The 21,033-nt window shown below is 47.2% G+C and overlaps 1 protein-coding gene and 1 long non-coding RNA gene across 4 annotated transcripts in view; one reads left to right on the forward strand and one right to left on the reverse strand.

Moving 5' to 3' along the window:
• The window catches only part of LOC138582135 (zinc finger protein 282-like), a 176,157-nt gene that overhangs the window by 40,229 nt on the left and 114,895 nt on the right, over window positions 1-21,033 (forward strand). Inside the window, exon 1 of one of the 2 annotated variants that reach the window (XM_069653147.1) lies at window positions 18,313-18,462. The exons of the other annotated variant lie outside the window; for it this stretch is intronic. Within the exon in view, the coding sequence (XP_069509248.1) occupies window positions 18,439-18,462 (24 nt within the window). The 5' untranslated portion in view covers window positions 18,313-18,438. Of the gene's footprint in view, window positions 1-18,312; window positions 18,463-21,033 lie in introns of those variants that run through there. 2 annotated transcript variants of the gene reach the window in all.
• Window positions 1,901-18,186, reverse strand: LOC138582133 (uncharacterized). 2 transcript variants are annotated; one of them, XR_011304954.1, is made up of 2 exons: window positions 18,066-18,186; window positions 1,901-4,809 (listed from the first exon to the last, which is right to left on the reverse strand). It is a non-coding gene; the product is annotated as an uncharacterized lncRNA (long non-coding RNA). The 2 variants fall into 2 exon arrangements; XR_011304955.1 differs by having other exon boundaries at window positions 17,225-18,170.

The following is a 21,033-nucleotide window of genomic DNA, read 5'->3' on the forward strand; positions in this document are numbered from 1 at the left end:
TTTCAGTTGAGTGTCATGTGTGTCTGTTCTTGGAAGGTGGTAGTTTTGGTTGTGGTGTGTGACTTGTTTTGTGCAGATTAGGTTTTGTAAAGGAGGGAGGTGTGTTGTATTGTGCCTGTCTCTGGTGATGTAGCTGGTGATGTCGTGTGGAATGTTTGTGTGTGGATGATAGAATCTTCTTAGTGAGTGTTCTATTCAGGACAGTTACAGCTGGCTGGCCCTGGGTGATGGGAGCCGGTGTTTGTCCACTATCTATGTCCTCAATGTGGATTGTAACTATTAAGCTGGAATAAACTTACCTGAAGAAATGTTAAAGAGCCTGGAACCTGCTTTTTAACAAGGAGTATGCTTGTTTTCCACTGAAAAGAGATGTGTGCCCCTATCTGATGCGCTTCCCCTGTAATAATGCACAGGCACTTTACATGAGATTTAAATGTAATCATTTTTTAACCAGAGAACTTACGAAACATTGGGCGGCATCAGTGGTGAACGTACAAAGTATGACTTGTCGTTTTTATTCTAGCTCTTCTCAATCAGAAACGCTGATACACTTGCTAACCATATGTCCCCATTTGGACCCTATTAGGCTGAAAACATTTAGACCGGATACTATTGGTGAAACTGAGTTTTCCAGAAACTTCTTATGGTCAAGACTCATGTGGGTGAAAATGATGCATTGAATATTTCCCTCACTCGTTTTTTAACTGTTATGAATACAAAAAAGCTTGAGTTTGTTCATAGGTAAAGATATTCAACTTGCTGCATTCTAAAAACGTGCCTAGTATGGGAAATCAAAAGCTAACAAAAGAGAAAGGGTATCTCAAAGAATTCTATCTCGCGTTAGAGTATTAACACAGAAATGTATTGTGCTCTCTGTAACAAAGAATGTTATGTTTTGTCTCTTATGATATTTATTGTAGTTTCTCTCTTGATGTATTTAATGTATCAATGTTTAAGCTGATTTTTGTAAAGGTTTTAAATAAACCAAATAGAATAAAAAGGGCTTATAAGCAAAGGTAGCCCACAGACCGCATGCATTGTTGCTATCTGCCACATAGCGGTTATCCACTGCAGCCATAAATCCATGTCCAACTCATCCCACAATGTGCCATCCTCTCCCATCCTAGTCGAATTTCCTCATATCTCACCCAAGCCATGCCCCTAGAATTCCTTTCCTCCTTCCCTTTGCCAGCCATATATTTCCATAATATCTGGGTATTTTTCCCAGTATGTGCTAGCATGTATAGTAAAGGCTAATGTTCAATTCTGTATCGATGCAAGCACCTTTGGGCTTCTGGCCAACTCCATCTCTTCGTCATTGTACCTTTCATTCGCTTTGCTCTCCCTGTGCTGTAGTGCAAATAAATCCACATGCTCACCCTCCCATATTTTCTCCCTAGTAGGCACCATCAAATGTGCGCCTAATGGATTTCTTATCCCCATGTAAGTGTATTCCTTGACTTTTTCCCCTTGTTAATACTCCGATGTACCCTTCTCCACACCTTCTTCTCCTCCATCCCTTCCCCTTGTCCTTCCCTAATGCCCTGCTACCTGCTAACACTGTGTGAACCTCCATGTTCTCCCTTGCTCTAACCCCATTCCACTCTTCCGTACCCACGTCCATCATTTCGCCCTTTCTCTATAGTGCACTCACCCCACCGCTGTGCACTCTTCCCCTTTGGCATTCTTTGTTTTGCTGCCGTTTCCCACGCTATAAATCAACTTTCCTACCTGACTGACCAGTTGCAGATGCTCCCCACATATTGAGCCGCTGTCTTGATATTGGGCAAATCTTCCTCGGGACCAGCCCTTGGGAGCAAAAATGACCCAATTCAGCCCAAAATACAGGTTCTATTGTGCCGAGCAGTGAACTCATGCTAGTGACAAATGACACCTTCAAAAAGTTTTAGTATTTATTCTAAACAGTGAATTTCAGCAACATCTTGGGATTCAAGTTAGAGAAGATTACAAAGCACAGAACTTAGAGAAATGCAAAATATAGAGAAACATAGAACATAGAGAAACACAGTCTTACGCCCCTTCAATCAGCACTGGGAGACCCTGGCCCTCATAAGCTAGCTGTAACAAGCCCCACTCAGAGGACAGCGCTGCAGGGTGGCGACAGAGCAGCAGGTTCCAGACACTCGATTTTGCTCGAACCAAGTCCACAGATCGATCTCCCACCTGAGTCATGTGGGCATGCATTTTTATAATCTCGTGCTGTCAGTCCATGACGCACAGTTCTAGAACCTTCCCTGTGCAAAATATAGGCTTGCTCATGGAAAAACCCAACTCTGTGAATTTCCACTGTGCTCCTTTCCTGTGCCCCTCCCTACTTGGAGCCCATCTGCGCGAAAGCTCAGGAATGTCTTATCAGTGCCTTCCCAGAGAAAAGAAGATTAGTTTACGAAACCATGCAGGGCTACAGTTAGAAAGTCGAGATGAATTAAACCTATGTGAGCAAGCTCTAAACGGCATGCACTCATAGCTTAGTGTTCATAGTGCTTAAGACTGGCTATCTAAGCGCTATATAGGTGCCATAATGTTCCAAACACTCCAATAATGTCTATTAGCTACAGAGCTGGGGCCTTCGCCCTGTCTGTCTATCTACAATGCATAATGTGACCTACCACCCCTACTAGGCCTGCATATTCCTTGTAGCTCACTACTGCGTAATGGAAGTACTACAACAGACTTCTGTCAGCATTTTTGGCACATACTTTGAATAAACTATTGACTTTCAGCGGCTAATGCTGTCATCTAAAGCCCTGATTGGCAAATTTGCAATTTTGTGTATCACTACACTCCACCCCTATTCAATGTGTGTGCGAACATGCTGGCTAATACCCATCAACATAGTATGTAGTGCAGTGATAAAGACCTTGGGGCTTTGCAAGAGGTTTAAGCAAACTATCTTCTAGCGGTTAGTCAGCGTGGCATGCAAGGTTAGTAAAAACACTACCTAAACAAAAATGTACACAAAGTGAACAGTGACATATACCCTTGCCAAAACCTGGCCTACACAGAAAATACCTACACAAAGTGAACATGGACATTTACACTAGCCAAAACCTGGCCTACACAAAAATACCTAAATAATTATTGTATAACTGATTGTCAGTTAAAAAGCAGCATGCAGTTAGAATGTCAAGGCAATCCGGTGTAGTCTAATCTACAATGCACTATTGCATTTATGTATGGTTACCAATTCTAAACCTGGCAGCCTTTCACTCTAAGGGCTTACCCTCACCCTGATCCCAGGGCATTCAAACGTGACTATGGGCTGTGTGATTAGACACTTCCCCCATGTATGTGGAACCCAACCAGAAACCATCTAATTTTATGAGCAAGGTGAATCCATGGGCACCAGGTTATCAAAATAAAAACAATTCTACTAATTTGCATTAAGGCATGGCATGTGTTATTCATGCAATCAAAAGCAAGCGATTTGATCCATATGTTTGCTGGTAACTGTAGCTCTGTGTGCCAGTGGGTTGAGGATGGTCGCCCCCACTCGGAGCGAAAAGCCAACACCTGCTGATTAAACAATGTTTGCCATAAAATGCATTGTGTGTATTTAGCAGTCTTGTTGACCTGCCCTATGGCAGAAAAAATGTCTTCATACCTAAGGTTTTGCCATCTCCAGTGGTTGCCAATACTTGTAGCAGCGTTGGGCTTATCAATGGACCCCACTAGGCCAGAGGTTTTGTAGCAGAGCTGGCATCAGAACCCATAGTGGCTAGCTTATTGTGCACAGTTTCTATGTCAAAATCGTATTAAGCTCCTGTTAACCCCCCCCCCCCGCTGCTCCCGCAATTAATCAATCTAGCTCCCTAGCTACGCGCACTTTGGTGATGGGCCATAGAAATGGACTCCATTTGTAGCGCTTTTCCAAGGAATTATACTAAATGTCTACAATCAAAAGGTGACTTTTTGCATTAGTGTGCTGGAGACAGCTGTCCCCAAAAAAACATGAAACTGGTTGGTTTAACATAAACCGTGTCTCACACTGTGTCATAAAATCAAATATCAAGTCCGTCATGGTTTCATTTACCCGCCTTAAGGCTGGCTGTAAAAGTATCCAGTGTTTCAAAAGTTACCATCTCAAATTAGAGCTCACACACTTGGCAGCATTACTACAAATTAAGAACCTTAACCTACGCACAGCTGACTTTGGTGTGCGCACTCATTTTATCTCAAAATAAATTACGCTCCTGCTTGCATAATCCTGCTGCCCACACAATTCATAAATCATTTTCCTGCCTACGTGCAACGTAGTAGTTTTAGAAAAGGCAAAATATCTCTGGTTAAAGCAATTCAGTTGGAAGAGCAAAACATTTCGTTTTTTCAGATTCATCTGAAAAAGTGCATTTAAAAACCATTTTTCAATGTGTTAGCATTCAAGTGCTGTGTCACACAGCTGTTTGTGGTGCATGATGTCACAGTCCACAACCCATTGTCCACAGTCCTTTAAACAAGAAAGGCAAAACATATCAACCAGGTTATTTCCAGCAACTAAATCATTTGAATGTGCAGCATCAAATGTTTGATAACTAGCCAAGTCTGCACTGTGCCAGTTCAGCAAAAGTTATTACTCTGTTGGACACGTCTCGCAGGTTGCAGAACAAATGTCCTCATAAGTCATGCATGTTCGCAGCATTGAGTGCGGTGCAGGACAGGTTCAAAGTTCACATATCATCTCGCAGTGACTCGCTTTCTCTAAGAATGCGTCTGCTTGACTGATCAGTGTCACCCGCAAATTCCACACATCTACCCCAATCATGGCACGCAACTGTCTTGGTCTTTTGCCTAGGCAAAATACAAACAGAAATGTTAGGATTTCATCAAAAGTACAATATCATAGTTCTTCACATTAGGATGTCATCAAAACTACAATATCACCGTTATCGACCCCTTCCCTTAACACCACCCCCACCTACAGAAGTCTCATCAGGTAACTACACACTTTATCATTGCTACCACAATTATTGGTCACCCTTCTGCATGTTACTGGGGGCTTATTTACACTCAACCATACGGGGTGTAACTGCCTAATCACAAACTCATTTGTGCAATGCAATCATAGTTGGTCAATGGTACTTCAGACTGATCTGTGATTTTACAAAAGCCATATAATAAGTACCCAGGTCGCACTTCTCAATGGATGAAAGCTTTTCTTTGTCACCAGAGCGATCACGAATGCCAGGCGCCAACTTGCTTCCAGTGTCTCATGATCTTGATTTAGGTTGCCCTGCTGGCATCTCTCCATATTTCAAAGGTAAAGTTTTTCAGTCCAATACCGCCTGCAGTTGCACAAGCAGCTTTGTTTATTTTTCTCCATACAGCTAGTGTCTTTCAAGCCTCTGATTTTCCACTTGTCATTTTCCCAAAGGGTGTCTGCTGATTTCTTGGGCCACCCCTTTGAACGCGATAGTCTGAATCAGTTCCTTTTTGTTGCTTCAACAAATCATTCATTCTTGCACTAAGCCGTGAGGCTTCTGGATCATGGCTAATGTGCAGTGTTCATGTTATACTCCAAAGCCCCGCTCTGCATGTTGTTTCTTGCAAAACGGCTACCTTTGTCAGTTTGCTTCCATCTGGAACACCATAACGTCTTTGTCAGTTACTCCAGCCCTGGCAATGTAGCTTGCATTTTTGCCAGCTGTGTATTTTCACTTCTCAAAGCGCCTAGAGGTTTCTTCTCCAGTGCACAGCGCTTTACTTCAGTTCACATCACATGGAGCACTGGGATGCAGCTTGCACGGCAATGTCTCTTCACTTCACATCACATGGGGCATGGGGATGCAGCTTGCACGGCAATGTCTCTTGAAATGGGCAGCTGTCTTTTTCTTAGCCCATTCACAGATGCACAGGTTCCCCAAATGTTCAGATGCGATGCGCCCGTCTGCCATTCTGCATGCAGCATTTGTTTTCCTTCCAGTGTTGATACTGGGCAAATTCTTTACTTCTGATCAGCTCTGTTATTGCATGCCAGTGTCAGAAAGCATGCATACATCAGCATGTGTAAGGTAGATTGCGCTCTTTTTCATCTTCTCACTCACGGCAATTATTGCCTAGTTTTGTTTCAGCATTCTGTCTTTGCACCCCCCTCCTCAGTTTTTGCTCACACTGACGGTGTCTCTCACAGGGGATGGAATGCAGGAATGTCATTATTTATCTTTCCTGTGCACATGGCAGTGCCATACCACGCAGCAAGCTTATCTCTTTGCCTATAACTCATAAACTGTGGCGGCTTCAATGAAAGGCACTCGTTTCAGACAGTTCAACCAGTTTCCTGCCTTCCTCCAACAGTTTTTTTTTTCTTTCGCGCACCTCGCCCAAGACAGTGCAAGTTATCTTCAAGGCACAAGCTCTGCACAGCAAGACTCTTATTTTCAAAAGAGGCACTTTTTCTTGTCATCAGATTCTACTCCATGTAATTTAGCAAAATGTCAAAGCGTCTTTTAGCCTGTTTTGAACTGATCAATGTTCCATTTAAAGGCATACATTTTTCTTTTCTTTTTCCTCGTAACCTTGTAGTTTGGCTTCACAAACTCACTCCAATGCAATGTGCGATCTTTCAAAAGAACCCGCAACCCACTAAATCTTTGTGCTGTCTTATCACACACAGATTTTTCATTCTGTTGTACCATTGCCAAATGAAAACCAATTATTTCAGTGCATTTAAAACATGTCATGTGTAGTGCAGCTCCCTGCACGTTTTTCCTCTAAGTGCAACCCACACTCTATATTGCTTGTGGGCTGTTAATGTGTCAACAACATTTTTCACCAAGTACCGCAGTTAACAGGTCACTATTTCCAAAACATACATCACTTATAACGCAACAGTACCTATCCATGGCATAGCGTGGGAACAGCCAAAAATACTCCAGGGGCAATTTAGAAAAATATAAATTGTCTTTTCCCCCCAAACCATTGCAAACTGATTCTGCAATTCCAAATCAATACACAAAAATCGAAAATCCAAATACCATTCACTCACTTTCTTTTTTAAGTGAGTCTCTCACCCATTGTAAGCATGCAATGTAGTCATTTTAGTGTGCTTCCTTTAAACAGAATGCACCGCCAGCACATGGAATTCACAGTTGCCCAAAAAACAAACCCTTTAGGCTCTCAACACAGATGTTACTCTTTCTCCTAAACGCGGCTCATTCCCCACGTTATCTTCAGGAATTTGAGCACTTCAAAAGCATACATTAAAAAAGCAAACCTTCGCCTCCTTACATTACAGCCCTCCACTCGCTAGCACACTGGGGCTGAATCAATGTTTAGATCTATTCACAATTTACATGTCAAATCCTCGCAACAATTTTCCTGCCCTCGTGACAGAATAGAGTTGAGAACTCCGTCTCACTTTGCATTTCAAATTGCAACTTTAAACTGGGGAAACCGCATGATAAAATTCTTTCCTAATTGAACATAAATCTTTCTTGACCATTCATCGGAGCGCTTTAAACAAAGCCATTTCCCGCTTGTTTATCGCCTTGTGCTCCCTGGCTTCGTTCCCAAGCAATAAGTCAGCCACGACTGATTTACTGAAGGGGAAAGTCTTAACCACACAAGCTATCGGCCACGGCAAGCCGACACAACGTTGCTGTCTTTTGTTTCTCAGAGCTGCAGTGAGACCACCAAGGAAATGCGACAGCCTGCTCATCACTCTGCACTGTGTTCTCTCACACAATTTGTCATTTCACAGCAAGGCACTGCTCTGCACAAATCCGCAAGCTGCCACCAAATGTCTTGATATTGGGCAAATCTTCCTCGGGACCAGCCCTTGGGAGCAAATATTTCCCAATTCAGCCCAAAATACAGGTTCTATTGTGCCGAGCAGTGAACTCAAGCTAATGACAAATGACACCTTCAAAATGTTTTAGTATTTATTCTAAACAGTGAATTTCAGCAACATCTTGGGATTCAAGTTAGAGAAGATTACAAAGCACAAAACTTAGAGAAATGCAAAATATAGAGAAACATAGAACTTAGAGAAACATAGAGAAACACAGTCTTACGCCCCTTCAATCAGCACTGGGAGACCCTGGCCCTCATAAGCTAGCTGTAACAAGCCCCGCTCAGAGGACAGCGCTGCAGGGTGCCGACAGAGCAACAGGTTCCGGACACTCGATTTTGCTCGAACCAAGTCCACAGATCGATCTCCCACCTGAGTCATGTGGGCATGCATTTTTATAATCTCGTGCTGTCAGTCCATGACGCACAGTTCTAGAACCTTCCCTGTGCAAAATATAGGCTTGCTCATGGAAAAACCCAACTCTATGAATTTCCACTGTGCTCCTTTCCTGTGTCCCTCCCTGCTTGGAGCCCATCTGCGCGAAAGCTCAGGAATGTCTTATCAGTGCCTTCCCAGAGAAAAGAAGATTAGTTTACGAAACCATGCAGGGCTACAGTTAGAAAGTCGAGATGAATTAAGCCTATGTGAGCAAGCTCTAAAAGGCATGCACTCATAGCTTAGTGTTCATAGCGCTTAAGACTGGCTATCTAAGCGCTATATAGGTGCCATAATGTTCCAAACACTCCAATAATGTCTATTAGCTACAGAGCTGGGGCCTTCACCCTGCCTGTCTATCTACAATGCATAATGTGACCTACCAGCCCTACTAGGCCTGCATATTCCTTGTAGCTCACTACTGCGTAATGGAAGTGCTACAACAGGCTACTGTCAGCATTTTTGGCACATACTTTGAATAAACTATTGGCTTTCAGCGGCTAATGCAGTCATCTAAAGCCCTGATTGGCAAATTTGCAATTTTGTGTATCACTACAGCCGCCTACTGCTCAGCTAATTGTGCTCATCTCATCGGACTCCTGCTACGAGAAAAAATTTCTACACTTCTCGCCTTGGTCAATTTCCCCCTACACCCCATTCCTCATGCCAACCTACCTGTTTTCTTTTCCATTCCCCTTTTTTTATAACTTCTGCCACCATGGTCATTCACATCCTACTTCCATGGGTTATTGTTCCTCTTAACCATGGGGCGGACGACAATCATCCTCAAACAAGGTTTCCTCCTCACAAAAAAAACCTCTCCTCTCTCCCTATTCCCCAGAGGCCCCTTCCTCCCACAGTTCCACTCTATATCGCTGGCCTCAACCGACCCAACTTGGAGACATTGGCTGAGGGTGCTGTGTCATTCAGTGCAGCGACCTTGTCCGGATCTGGGGTCATGCCGGCCTCCGGAAATATGTACCTGAAGAACTTCAATGTGCTCTTCCGGAACTCCCACTTGTCCTTGTGGAGTGTGAAATTTGCTGCGTCAAGCACTTTGCATACTTTCATGAGAGCCTCATCATGTTTGTTGGTGTCTGAGCCGAAGACCAAAATGTCATCGCTATAGTTGAGGCAGTTCGGGATGTGCTTGATGATATTGTGCACCTCCGCCTGAAATATTTCAGCAGCCGGTGACAAAGGTGGTGATGTTCCGGCTTTCTGGGCTCAGTACCAGTTGGTGGTATCCTTTTTGCAAGTCCAATTTGGAGAACACCGTAGCCCCATTGAGGACATGAATCATGTCTGAAATGCTTGGAGCTAGGTGTCTTTCTCTTCGTATGACCTGATTGGGGCGTCTCATGTCGACACACAGTCGAATGGCTTCTGACCACTTCTTCGGTACTGGCACTATAGGGGACACCCAGGTGGTGGGACTGGTGGCCGGCTCGATGATATCTTGCTCGAGCAGTTTGTGGTGTTCCTCCTCTACCTTCTTCTGGATGTTGACTGGGATCCCCCGATAGTGTTGTGCCACGGGGCGTATGGAGTGGTCAGTGTGCAGTTTGATGGGTCGATTCTTTAGTTTCCCAGTGCCTCTAAATATTCGTGGGTAGAGGTTGTTAATCATGTCCACCGGGTCGATGTATTTGTGGACCATGATGTTATATAGGATGTGAATGAGTCCCATATCAGCTGCTGCCTTGAAACTTAGCACCCATCCGCTATCCGTTTCGGTCGCTAGGACGTGAATGGGAATTTTTTTTTCATGGCCTTTGTATCTACAGGTGCCCTCGAACTTTCCCAAGCACTTGAGGGGTGTCTTGACCCCATACGTGTAGATATCTACTGTGGCCGGGCTCAGTTTTGGCAGTGTGGGCAGGTCCTTGAGTACGGTTTCACTGATGACATTGACTGTGGCCCCCGTGTCGATGAGGAACTCTGTAGGCTGCTCATTCAGCTTAGGGTCGGGCTGTGTGCCGTCGCGGTGGGGTTCCCCAGGGCATATACATACACCTTTCTCTTCTGATCGCTCCCTGACAAGCTGGGGTCCGTGTCCGATGGGCACTGTTCGACGAGATAGCGCACGTGCCGTGTTGATCTGCGCTCAGGCCTTGTGTGCACTACGTATCTCTGTCTATCTCTCCTTTCTCTCCTTTGTCTGTCCACCCCTGAATCTCTTTCCTTTATGTCCGGGGTAGCTTGGTTACTTGGCCCTTGGGGAGTCGTGGGGGGGGGTGGTTCCCAGCAGATGAGCTAGCCTTTGACCTGGGACAGGGTGGTTGCTCCCTGGTCCTTTCTCTCCCTTTCTCGTGGAAGAGCCTGCACACAGACTTGAAGTGGCCCTCTTCGCCACACGTGGCGCAACGCTGGCCGACAGCTGGGCAGGTCCCTTCGTGAGGGTATTCAAATCAGCATTTGTAGCAGAAGAGCTCCTCCGATCTTCTCTCTTGCTGCAGCCAATGGATGTTCTCCCCTGTATTCGAGTTGTTGAAACTCTCTACATGTGAGTCTATGGCCCTTTCAGCACTAGCTAGGGCAAGGATCTCGTCCAGGGTGCGTTGTTTCTGCAGCAGTTTTCTACGGAACATCTGTGACTCGCATGCCGCTATTATTTGCGATCAGAGTGCCTCCGTGTTGAGTAATTTACAAAGTCACAGTGTTTCATTTTGGTGCGGAGCCGCATGACATAGGCATCCATGGTCTCCCCTTTGATCTGCTTAGTGCTGTGAGATGCCTTTCGTAATCCACATTGGTGTGCAGAGTAAAATAGGCAGCTAGCGCATCTTGTAAGTCTTAGATGGAGTCAATGGAGTCCGGGGGCAACTCATTGATGTTGTCCCGTGTCGCAGAGCCTAGAGCCAACTTCAGCAGACATTTCTGACGTGCGTGTTCTATGGTCCCTTCGGCCCCCATATACAGTTTAAAGTCCCCGATCCATTTGGTTCACCTGGGACCCATGTTACTTGTGTCCGAGACATCAAAAGCCCCTGGCATTTGCGCCGCTAGTGTGTCCGGGAGCCTATATGGTGTCTGATCCACCAATTGAGGGCCCTGCCCCTGCAGTCCCTGGGCCTGTACCTGCGTACCTTGGTCGTTGTCTTGACCTGACATTGTCCTGAACCTTTCTTGCCGTCTTGGATTCTGCAATCAGCTTGTGGCAAACTGGAAAACACCTCCGGTGCACCTTTGCTATTGATGGCCGCCTCCTTGGGCACGAGCACCATCCACCTAGAATGGGGTCCCAGGGTGATGTCCCTCTGCTCCTTGGGGACCTGGATGGCTGCCCCTAGTGGGCACGAGCACCATCTGTGGCTGACAAACATCTGCCCCTCCTACCTCAGTAAGCACTGGATGTGCACGCTCACTGTTTTCTGGCATGTGGGGTGCAGACAGTCTCCTCCCTTGCTGCTTTGTCTTGCCTTTTCATCCTTCGCGGCCCGGGTGGCCAGCAGCGTGTGCTCGCTGTAATTCTGTCTCCTCCACCCATGTGGAGCCTCCAATCTTTCCGGGTTCCGCGCACCCTATACACGGTCCTGTGTGCTCTTCGTCGCACGTGGACCTGCTGCTTGTTTGGGCGTTCTACCGCAACACGCGAGCAGCCTCTCCGCTTCGTGTTCACTTTCACTCTGGAAAGTTACTCGCCTCGTGCCAGTGTGATGGGGTGAGGGGAGGCCTAACCAGCGCGCGTGTTGCAGCAGAGAAGAACGGAGATGGAGCGGTATCATGCACGTCTTCTTTATTCAAATAACACGGATGAACTGCACTGGTCCCGCCTCCCACTGCACGTCACTTCCTTCTTCTTCTTAATTATCGGAAGCGTGGGCGGACCCACGCAGGCGCTTCCCCATCCTATAGGATGATGTGCACCGTACCCACTAATTATTATTTGGCTCCATTTAAGCTCACAACTCCTCCCACCTCCCCGTCTGTCTCACAAAATCCAACATCACACTACTCCTCCTCCTGCCTCTCTCCCCATCACCTCCCAGTATAATCCTCTCACTCAGCTCAGCCACTCCCAACGCATTCAACCGAACCCTCATCAATTCTCTCTCCGTAACATGTCTTTCACACCTAATCAAAAAATGTCCCACCGTTTCAGGTACCCCACACACCACACAGTCCCTTGATTCACGCTTCCCTATCCGAAATAGACAGTCGTTCAGCCCCACATGACCTATCCTCAACCAATTCAGCATCACCTCCTCCCCCCTCCTCCATTCTAAACTCCCTGCATCCACCTTCACCGACACTTTCCCACAAACACTGAACATCCACCTGTCCTTCACCCCATTCACCCACCTCTCCTGCCATTCATCCAGGACCCGTCTCATCATCACAGCCTTCACCTCATCCACACTCAAAGGCAACCTCACATCAATCGCTCCCCTCCTCATACCCTCACCCGCCGCCAGATCCACCAACTCATTTCCCAAAATGCCACTGTGACTGGGAACCCACGCCAACTCCAAATCCATACCCCCACACACACACCGATCAATCTTCATCCTAATGTCCAAAATCACATCCTTCCTATCACCATCCCCTGCCACAATCGCCTGTAACCCACTCAATGAATCTGAGAACACCACCACTTTCTCATACCTCAACTCATACTCCCTGTCAATCACCAATGCAATCACCACCAACTCAGCCGTACAAATAGACACATCATTCGTCAGTCGTCCTATTTTATACTCCCCAATGCTTTCTAGATAATACGCCGTTCCCACTCTCCCAGACATAGGATCCTTTGAACCATCCGTAAACACCTTGTATCCTTCCTTTCCTGCCACATACTCCTGACCCAAAGCTTTGATCTCACCCCGCATACCTCTCTTCTTCGATACCACATTCGCCAACTCCAAACACACCTTTGGAGATCTCATCATTCACCTCGGCCTTCTCTCCAAATCCGTATCTGTCACAATCATCAAATCACCCACACCCCACTGCACTCCCTTCTCCCACATGTGAAACCCAAAAGTGCCCCCCTTCCTCCTCCACCGATCCCTGTAATAGTCAAACCTCCAGTTATACTTCAAACATTCACGCACCGGATGAGCCACACTCTTCGCACTACACTTCACCCACCATCTCATATTTAACGCATCCCTCCTCAACCCCAATGGCATCTCTCCCACAAGCACCTGAACCGCATTCACTGGGGAGGATCTCATCACACCCGAACACACTCTCAATGCCCTCGCCTGTACTCTATCTAACCGCAACTTCTGACTCGACGTATAACCCACTGACACCTGACACCCAAAATCCATCACACTCAAAATCAACCCCTTATACAACATTCGTAAACACTTCTGTTGCGCACCCCATTCTTTCCCAGTCACCGCCCTCAACAAATTCAGCCTGCGTTTACACTTATCCACCACTCCATCCACTTGCACATTCCAATTCAACTTTCTATCCAGAATCACCCCCAAGTACCGAAACTCTTCCACGCTCTTCACCCTCACACCTTTCAAAACCAAATTCAACTCCTGCTGCACTTTTCCTTGAGAACACCATACTCACACTCTTATCCACAGACACAGAGAAACCCCATTTCCCACACCACTCCTCCATGCGTACAATCGCAGCTTGCAACCGTCTCTGTACCAACAACAAACACCGCCCTCTTACCCAGACCACACCATCATCCGAAGCGAAGAAATCCACCTTACACCCAATTCCTGCCAAAGCTCGAATCAACCCATCCACCATCACATTAAACAGCATCGCACTAATCACACTCCCCTGTGGTGTCCCATTCTCCATCTTCCAAACTTCAGACAGCACCCCCCTCACTCTCACCTGAAATGTCCTATCTGCCAAAAATGCCTTGATCCACCGAAACATTCTTCCCTTCACACCCATCTCCAACAGTCTCACTAACAACCCTCCCTTCCACACCATATCATACGCCTTCTCCAAATCCAAAAAGAACACTCCCACCAACTCTCCATCACATAATGCCTCCTCCACCCCAGTCACTAATCTCACTAATGGGTCAGCCACCGACCGATTCCTCCTGAACCCACTCTGAAAGTCACTCAAACATCCATTCGACTCCAAATAAAATCCCAATCGCTCAACCACCATCCGTTCCATAATCTTACACAACACAACATTCAACGCAATCGGTCTATATGACTTACACTCTGTCGGAACCTTGCCACCCTTCAAAATCGCCACTACAATCGCTCTTTTCCACATCTTCGGCAAAACTCCATTCTTCCAGATCTCATTGAACAACGCTAATACCTCCAACTTACATTCCTCAGGCAACTTCTCCAAAAATACATACATAATTCCATCCACCCCAGGGCTAGACCACTTCCCCTTCCGAATCGCTCCATTCAACTCTACCATCGAAAATGAAACCTCATATTGCTCCTCCCAAGGCCCAACATTCGCCACCACCTCTCGCGTTTCCTCCTCTACCGCACCCATTCGTATCCTCACCTCTTCTGGGAAGTTCCTTGAACTGTGAACCCCCGCAAAGTATTCCCCCAACAAATTCGCCTTATCCCCATCCTCACTAATCACCTCTTCTCCTTCCAACAACACAGACATACCACCCTGCAACCTCATTAATCCGGACATCCGCTTGAACTGTTTCCAAACCTCACTCACACCAGAATCACTCCCCAGGGACCCACAATAGCCTCTCCAATATCCTCTCTTTCTTTCCCTAATCACCCTCTGCACCACCGCCTTAGCCTTCTTATATGCCATCAAATCCACCAACATTCCCGTTCTCACCGCTCTTGGTCTGGCCTTCTTTCGTGCCGCCACTGCTCTTGAACATTCCACTGACCACCAAGGAACCTCGATCTTCCCACCCTTCCCCTTCTCAACCTCCGGAATTGCTGCCACAGACGCTGCTTTCATTCCCTGCACCAGATGCTCATTCCATTCATCCAATCCCCCCTCTCTTCCCCTTGGACCAATCAAATCCCGACACACTCCTTTGTACACCTCCCAATCAGCCTTCTTAAAATTCAACCGACTCCCAGTCATACGTGACCTGATCCCTACCTCACCCCTCACAGTTACCAAAATAGCAGAATGATCACTCCCCATGTCTCCATCCTCACGCACCTTCCAATCACATTCTCCTGCAATTGCAGCAGTCACCCAGGTCAGATCCAAGCACGACAGCTTCCCAGTCCTCACATCCAACCTCGTACCCGACCCATCATTCAGCAATACCAGACTCAATTCATCCGCCATGTCTTCCAACAATTCTCCATTCATATCTGTCCTATCACTACCCCACAACGTGTTGGCACTGTTAAAATCGCCACACAAAACACACGGTCCCACATGTCCTCTTATCACTCCAGTCAACACACCCACTTCCACTACCTCACACGGATTATAATAATTCAGCACCAATACTTCTGATCCTCCTACCCGAATCCCTTCCCCAATCGCCTCTACTGCTCCATCCACCACAATCTCCCTTGCAATCAACCCCTTTCGAACTGCTAAAGCCACACCCCTCCCTCCCCCCTCCAACCTATCCTTACGAAACAACTCAAAACCTGGTATCACAAATCTCAAATCACCCCTCAACCATGTCTCCTGAATACAAACCACGTCAACATTCAACTCCTCACACAACACGGCTTTCAACTCCTGTCCATTCCTCAACAAACTCCTCGCATTCCACTGCAAAATCCTCATGTCGGCACCCCACTCAGCTTCCGCACTTTAGCAACCTTCTTAAACACATCTTCTTCTGATACATCTACAACATTCAAAAACCTTCTCCCAGCTTCCACTACTCCTTTCGTAAGATCTGATGAACTGATGGACGCATTCCCCTGAACCAGATCCAGCACATTCACTATAAAACACAAAAACTCAGTTTTTGGAACAACCACCATTTCTACACCTTTCACTTCACCCAGCACTTTCTTTCTTCCCACAACCTCATCCACCACCAACTTTTTCTCACTCCCCTCACTCACTACCCGTACCGGTTTCACCTTTGCAACAGCCTGCGCATAAGACAGACCTTCCGCCGCCCTCACCTGAACCACTTCTCTCGCCACCCTGTAACTCTCGCATCCCCTAAACGCGTAAGAATGCTCCCCCCCACAATTCACACATTTCTCCGGAGTCCCCACCTTACATTCCTTTATACCATGCTCTCCACCACACCTCCCACAATGTCTCTCATTCCTGCATGCTCTCGCCACATGTCCAAATCGTTGACATTTATAACACCTTAATGGCATTGCCACATATGCTTTCACACGATACCTCTGATAAGCCATCACCACCACCTCCGGACACTCAGTTCTCTCAAATCTCACTGCCACAGTTGTAGACACCACATTCCAATGTGCATCCCTCCTCCCCAACCTCCACGCCTCCACCACCCCCACTCCCGATAGTTGCTCCTCCACCTCAGACATACTCATAACCACTGGCACTCCATACAGCACTCCCTTACAAGACACTCCACTTTGATCAAACACTCTTACCGCATGCCTACCCAGACAATGCATCTCCAGAATCTTTGCTTTGCTAACAGCATCCGACCCCTCCACCAACAATCGACCCCCAGCCACCACTTTTACCCGGGAAACATCTCCCACTGCTGCCTTCAACCATCTAGCAATCTCCGTCGGATTCACCCCCAGAAACGTCTTGTCACGATTTTCAGGTTTCAACACTACCTTCCACACACACTATCAGACTGCATCTTCTCTTCAGACATACTGCTCACTGAGGCTTCCAGCCCCATCAAAACGCATTTTTCTGGAGCCCCCGACCCTGAGATGTCCCGGACCAGCCCCCCTTCATCATCCCTCTGAGGGGATCTGCTGCGATGCCGTCCCTCATTTCTCCCCTTGCCACCCCCCACAGGTGTAAATTTCACAGAAGATGCCTTCCCCCTCTTTGACTCCTCCTCCTCCACCCCCCTTTCTTTCCAACCTTCCCTTTCCCCTTACCCAATCTTACCGCCTCCTCTGAGTACTCTCACTCCTTGCATCCGACTCCAGAGACCGCTCCTCCTCCTCGAACCCAGCACCCTCCACCCAGTCACCGCTCCGCCCTGCCTGGGTCCGCCTTCTCTGAAAGTCTCCTCTCCTCTGCAACAGAGCCTCCGTCCCTAGTTCCTGGTAGAGGAACGGGCCTCTGCTAGCGTCCCTCCACAGTGTCCCAGCCGACTCTCGTGTCTAAACGTGTGTTCCAAGCCTCGTTCCGCTCAATCCCACGCCGGCTCCATTGAAAACCTCCCTGGATGTTCCCAGGAAGCCGTGACTAAATTCCTGCTAGAGGAAGGCCCTCGCCACAAAAACCCGGGTCCCGCTCACACACAGCTACAGCTCTAGCCCTCCCATCAAATCCTCAGTGCCGCCAGCTTGCGGCTCACTGACTGGGAAAGCAATGCCGAAGCACTCAGTCGTGCAGCGCCTCCTCCTCTGCACGTCACTTCCTTTCCTGCATCCCATTTCCTTCCCTGAACACCCGCCCCCCCTGCTAACACTAGAACGTCAACATGACACATACATCGCAGGGTTTTTGATTTTCAAATGTAGGCAGGTATGAATTGAACCCCTTCCTTTTTTTTTTTTTTTTTTTTTACGTGGCTCTTCACCTTGCTGCAACAACCCGGTAATTGGTGGCAGGACCAAGATTGGTCTGCAAATGGCGGGTCTCTTTTCTAATGTCACTCCCCTTTGATGTAATTTCTCAATGCATCACTTAGCTGAAAAGTTACACAGAATGTTCGTCTCACCCCACTTCAATTTAAAAGTTGGCACCCTTTAATCTGACCAAACAAGCAAAATACTCGTGCCTTAATCTGAACGCCGTTGTACAAATGTGAGCGCTGTTGCTGAACATGTCCTATACATCCGTTTCTGATCTGGGTACTGCACCCTTGATCCGTTTCTTCACAATGGCCGCGCTCAGTTAAGTCCTTGTTAACACATAGCTCTGAGCATGTCTAAGTAATAAGTGTCCCACTCTGTTCTGATCTCGCGCATGAGCAGGTCCTGGAGAACAGCGTTTCCTGTCTCGACCGTGCGCGGCTGGGTGATATATTGTACTGTTTGAGTAAGGCTTCATTGTGTGACTCGGGTGTTCTGATCAGTTGCATTCTTTCTTGCTGGGGCTTATGCAAAAGTTGTGCTTCCAGCGGGAACTCTGCACCGGATCACGTCAGGGAGATGTCCTGGAGGGTTTCTGAAGATGTAAGTTGTGTCGTTTTTCAAGGCTAGTGTGTTTCCCCGATTATTACCCTGTTGCCTTTGAGGTTGGTCACTGGTTGCAAGGCTCCAGGTCTGTCTCCTCGCTGATCCCCTGGCGTGCTGCCTTTGTCCAGCTCCCATCCCATCTGATGCCAGTTTCCAGCTCTTCCAATAACCCACCGACCCACGCCCGGAGCTGAAGTCTTTGGTTTAAGCCTTTCTCAAATATATTGCTCAGTGACAAAGACGGTCTTTAAGCCCTGCCCACATACATATGCAATGGTTCTGCCCCACATAATACTTTGGTTCACAGAATGTGTTACATTTTACGATAAAAGAAATACAGTATGCAGTATAAGCGGGGTAATTTATCTTAAGAAGTAACATTTTCATTATTGGTGTAATGATGTGATAAGTATAGGATATGATGTGAAGTATTGTATGTGTATTTTAGTAAAATGGCTTATCTGAAATCATTGACATACACAATGTTATTTCCAGAACATCTTTGCATTGCCATTCACCTTTTCTAGAAATGGTGGGTACTTATTTAACAACGTGTGTGTGTAAGCTATTTATAAAGCACACATTTGGCAAGGAGTGAAGAGACCTCTATACAACAGAGGGCTATTAAAGACGAGTAAGATCATCCTCAGTGGGTTGGCCATGTGTTGGCAGGAGTGGCTCTTCTTAACGTGTAAGGGTCATAGGGCTATTTGAGGAAACCCAGACCAGCAAGATGTTGCGTTTTCCTCCCTGGACTGCAAGCGTACTGCAGCGGTACAGAAGCATGGTAGGATGATTTTCATTAGTGCTGGCACCTAGCAGGAACACACCTGTTTCCTGGTTTTGTTATCTCAGCCACTTCAGTGCTGCTACCTCAATTCTGATTTCAGTCATAGTACATCCTTGCCAGGATTAACAGAGGCCACTAGTGTTTTGTGGAGAATCAAACGGATGCAGGTTTATTTACCTTTAGTTTACAACAGTGTAAAATATGGGAAACATCCATAATATTTCACCACAAGCGACCAGCGATTACATGTTTTACGGGCTCTTTGTAGCCCTGATTGTTCTGCCGCCCCCTTTTTCTCCATTGTTATTAGGCTTCAACTTCCCAACCATTTTATTTGCCTCAGGGATTATGCAGGACTCTGCGTGTGATCCCTGGCTTGGGCTGCACAACGTGCCGTACTTCCTCTTTGCCCCAGGGGAGGTGTCATTTCTTGTCTTTAATGTACCCCTGCCGTTTGGCATAAAAAGGGTAACTGGAGGGGGGTGTACACCCCCTACTTTATTCCTTCAACTTGTCATTCTCTGATGAGCTTCGTTGCTTGTGTATCCGCTACACCACAATAGAGGGTTACGCCCCTAGTGGCTCCCCCATTTGCTACACTAGGGGTTTACGCCCTTAGTGGCTCCCCCATTTGCTACACTAGGGATTTACGCCCCTTGTGGCTCTCCCATTTGCTACACTTGGGGTTTACGCCCCTAGTGGCCCCCCATTTGCTACACTAGGGGTTTCAGCCTCTTGTGGCTCTCCCATTTGCTACACTAGGGGGTTACGCCCCTAGTGGCTCTCCCATTTGCTACACTAGGGGTTTATGCCCCTAGTGCCCCCCCCATTTGCTACACTAGGGGTTTACGCCCCTAGTGACTCTCCCATTTGCTACACTAGGGGTTTACGCCCCTAGTGGCCCCCCCATTTGCTACACTAGGGGTTTACGCCCCTAGTGGCTCTCCCATTTGCTACACTAGGGGTTTACGCCCTTAGTGGCTCCCCCATTTGCTACACTAGGGGTTTACGCCCCTAGTGGCTCTCCCATTTGCTACACTAGGGGTTTACACCCATAGTGGTGCCCCCATTTGCTGGCCCCTTTGAAACGCTGTGGCCCTAAGGAAGCACCAGTAATGGCTGTGTTCTCTCTCAACTAGGTATAGTGCACCTTTGCCAAAACACTAATGATTCTTAACGGTGTCGTATCCACTGGGGTGATTCTCTACTCCAGGACTGGGATTCAAACCTGCGTTGCTCTGCATTGTCGTACTTCCAAGACAAATGTGTTGCCCCTGATCTATCCAACTGGCCCCAGTTAGTGACGTGTGCTCATGCTTATCCACCCGTGCAGTAGATGTTCCCGTTGGTGCCTCACATTATGACCGTGCAAAGGGAAGCAAAAAAGCTATCCATCATGGCCAGAGGCAGGATTAGATCCCCAATTTGAGTGAGAGTGGGGGATTGCCCACCTGTACGTTCAATAAAGGAACGTGGAAAGAAATAACCACCATGCGGGGGTCCCACACTTCACTGTCTCTAAAATCCTTAGTGTGGATGGCGCTGGCAAGCAGGGCTTGCTACAAACAAACCTTTGTGCCACCCTATTACCCCTAGTATGTCCCAGGCCGGTTTATGCTGTGTAGTGTAACTGAACTGTCAGCTATTAATGATGGGCCGCTGTCCTTCTACGAGTGTATTCCTGAGTCATTTGCTGCGACCTGGATTTGCTGTGTTGCACCTTGTGTAATCATTAATTACACATTACGCACCTCGCAGCTTGACCCCATAGCCCTTTG

The sequence above is a fragment of the Ambystoma mexicanum genome, chromosome 3q (genome assembly GCF_040938575.1).
Source record: "Ambystoma mexicanum isolate Mex_15411 chromosome 3q, UKY_AmexF1_1, whole genome shotgun sequence".
NCBI lineage: Eukaryota > Metazoa > Chordata > Amphibia > Caudata > Ambystomatidae > Ambystoma > Ambystoma mexicanum.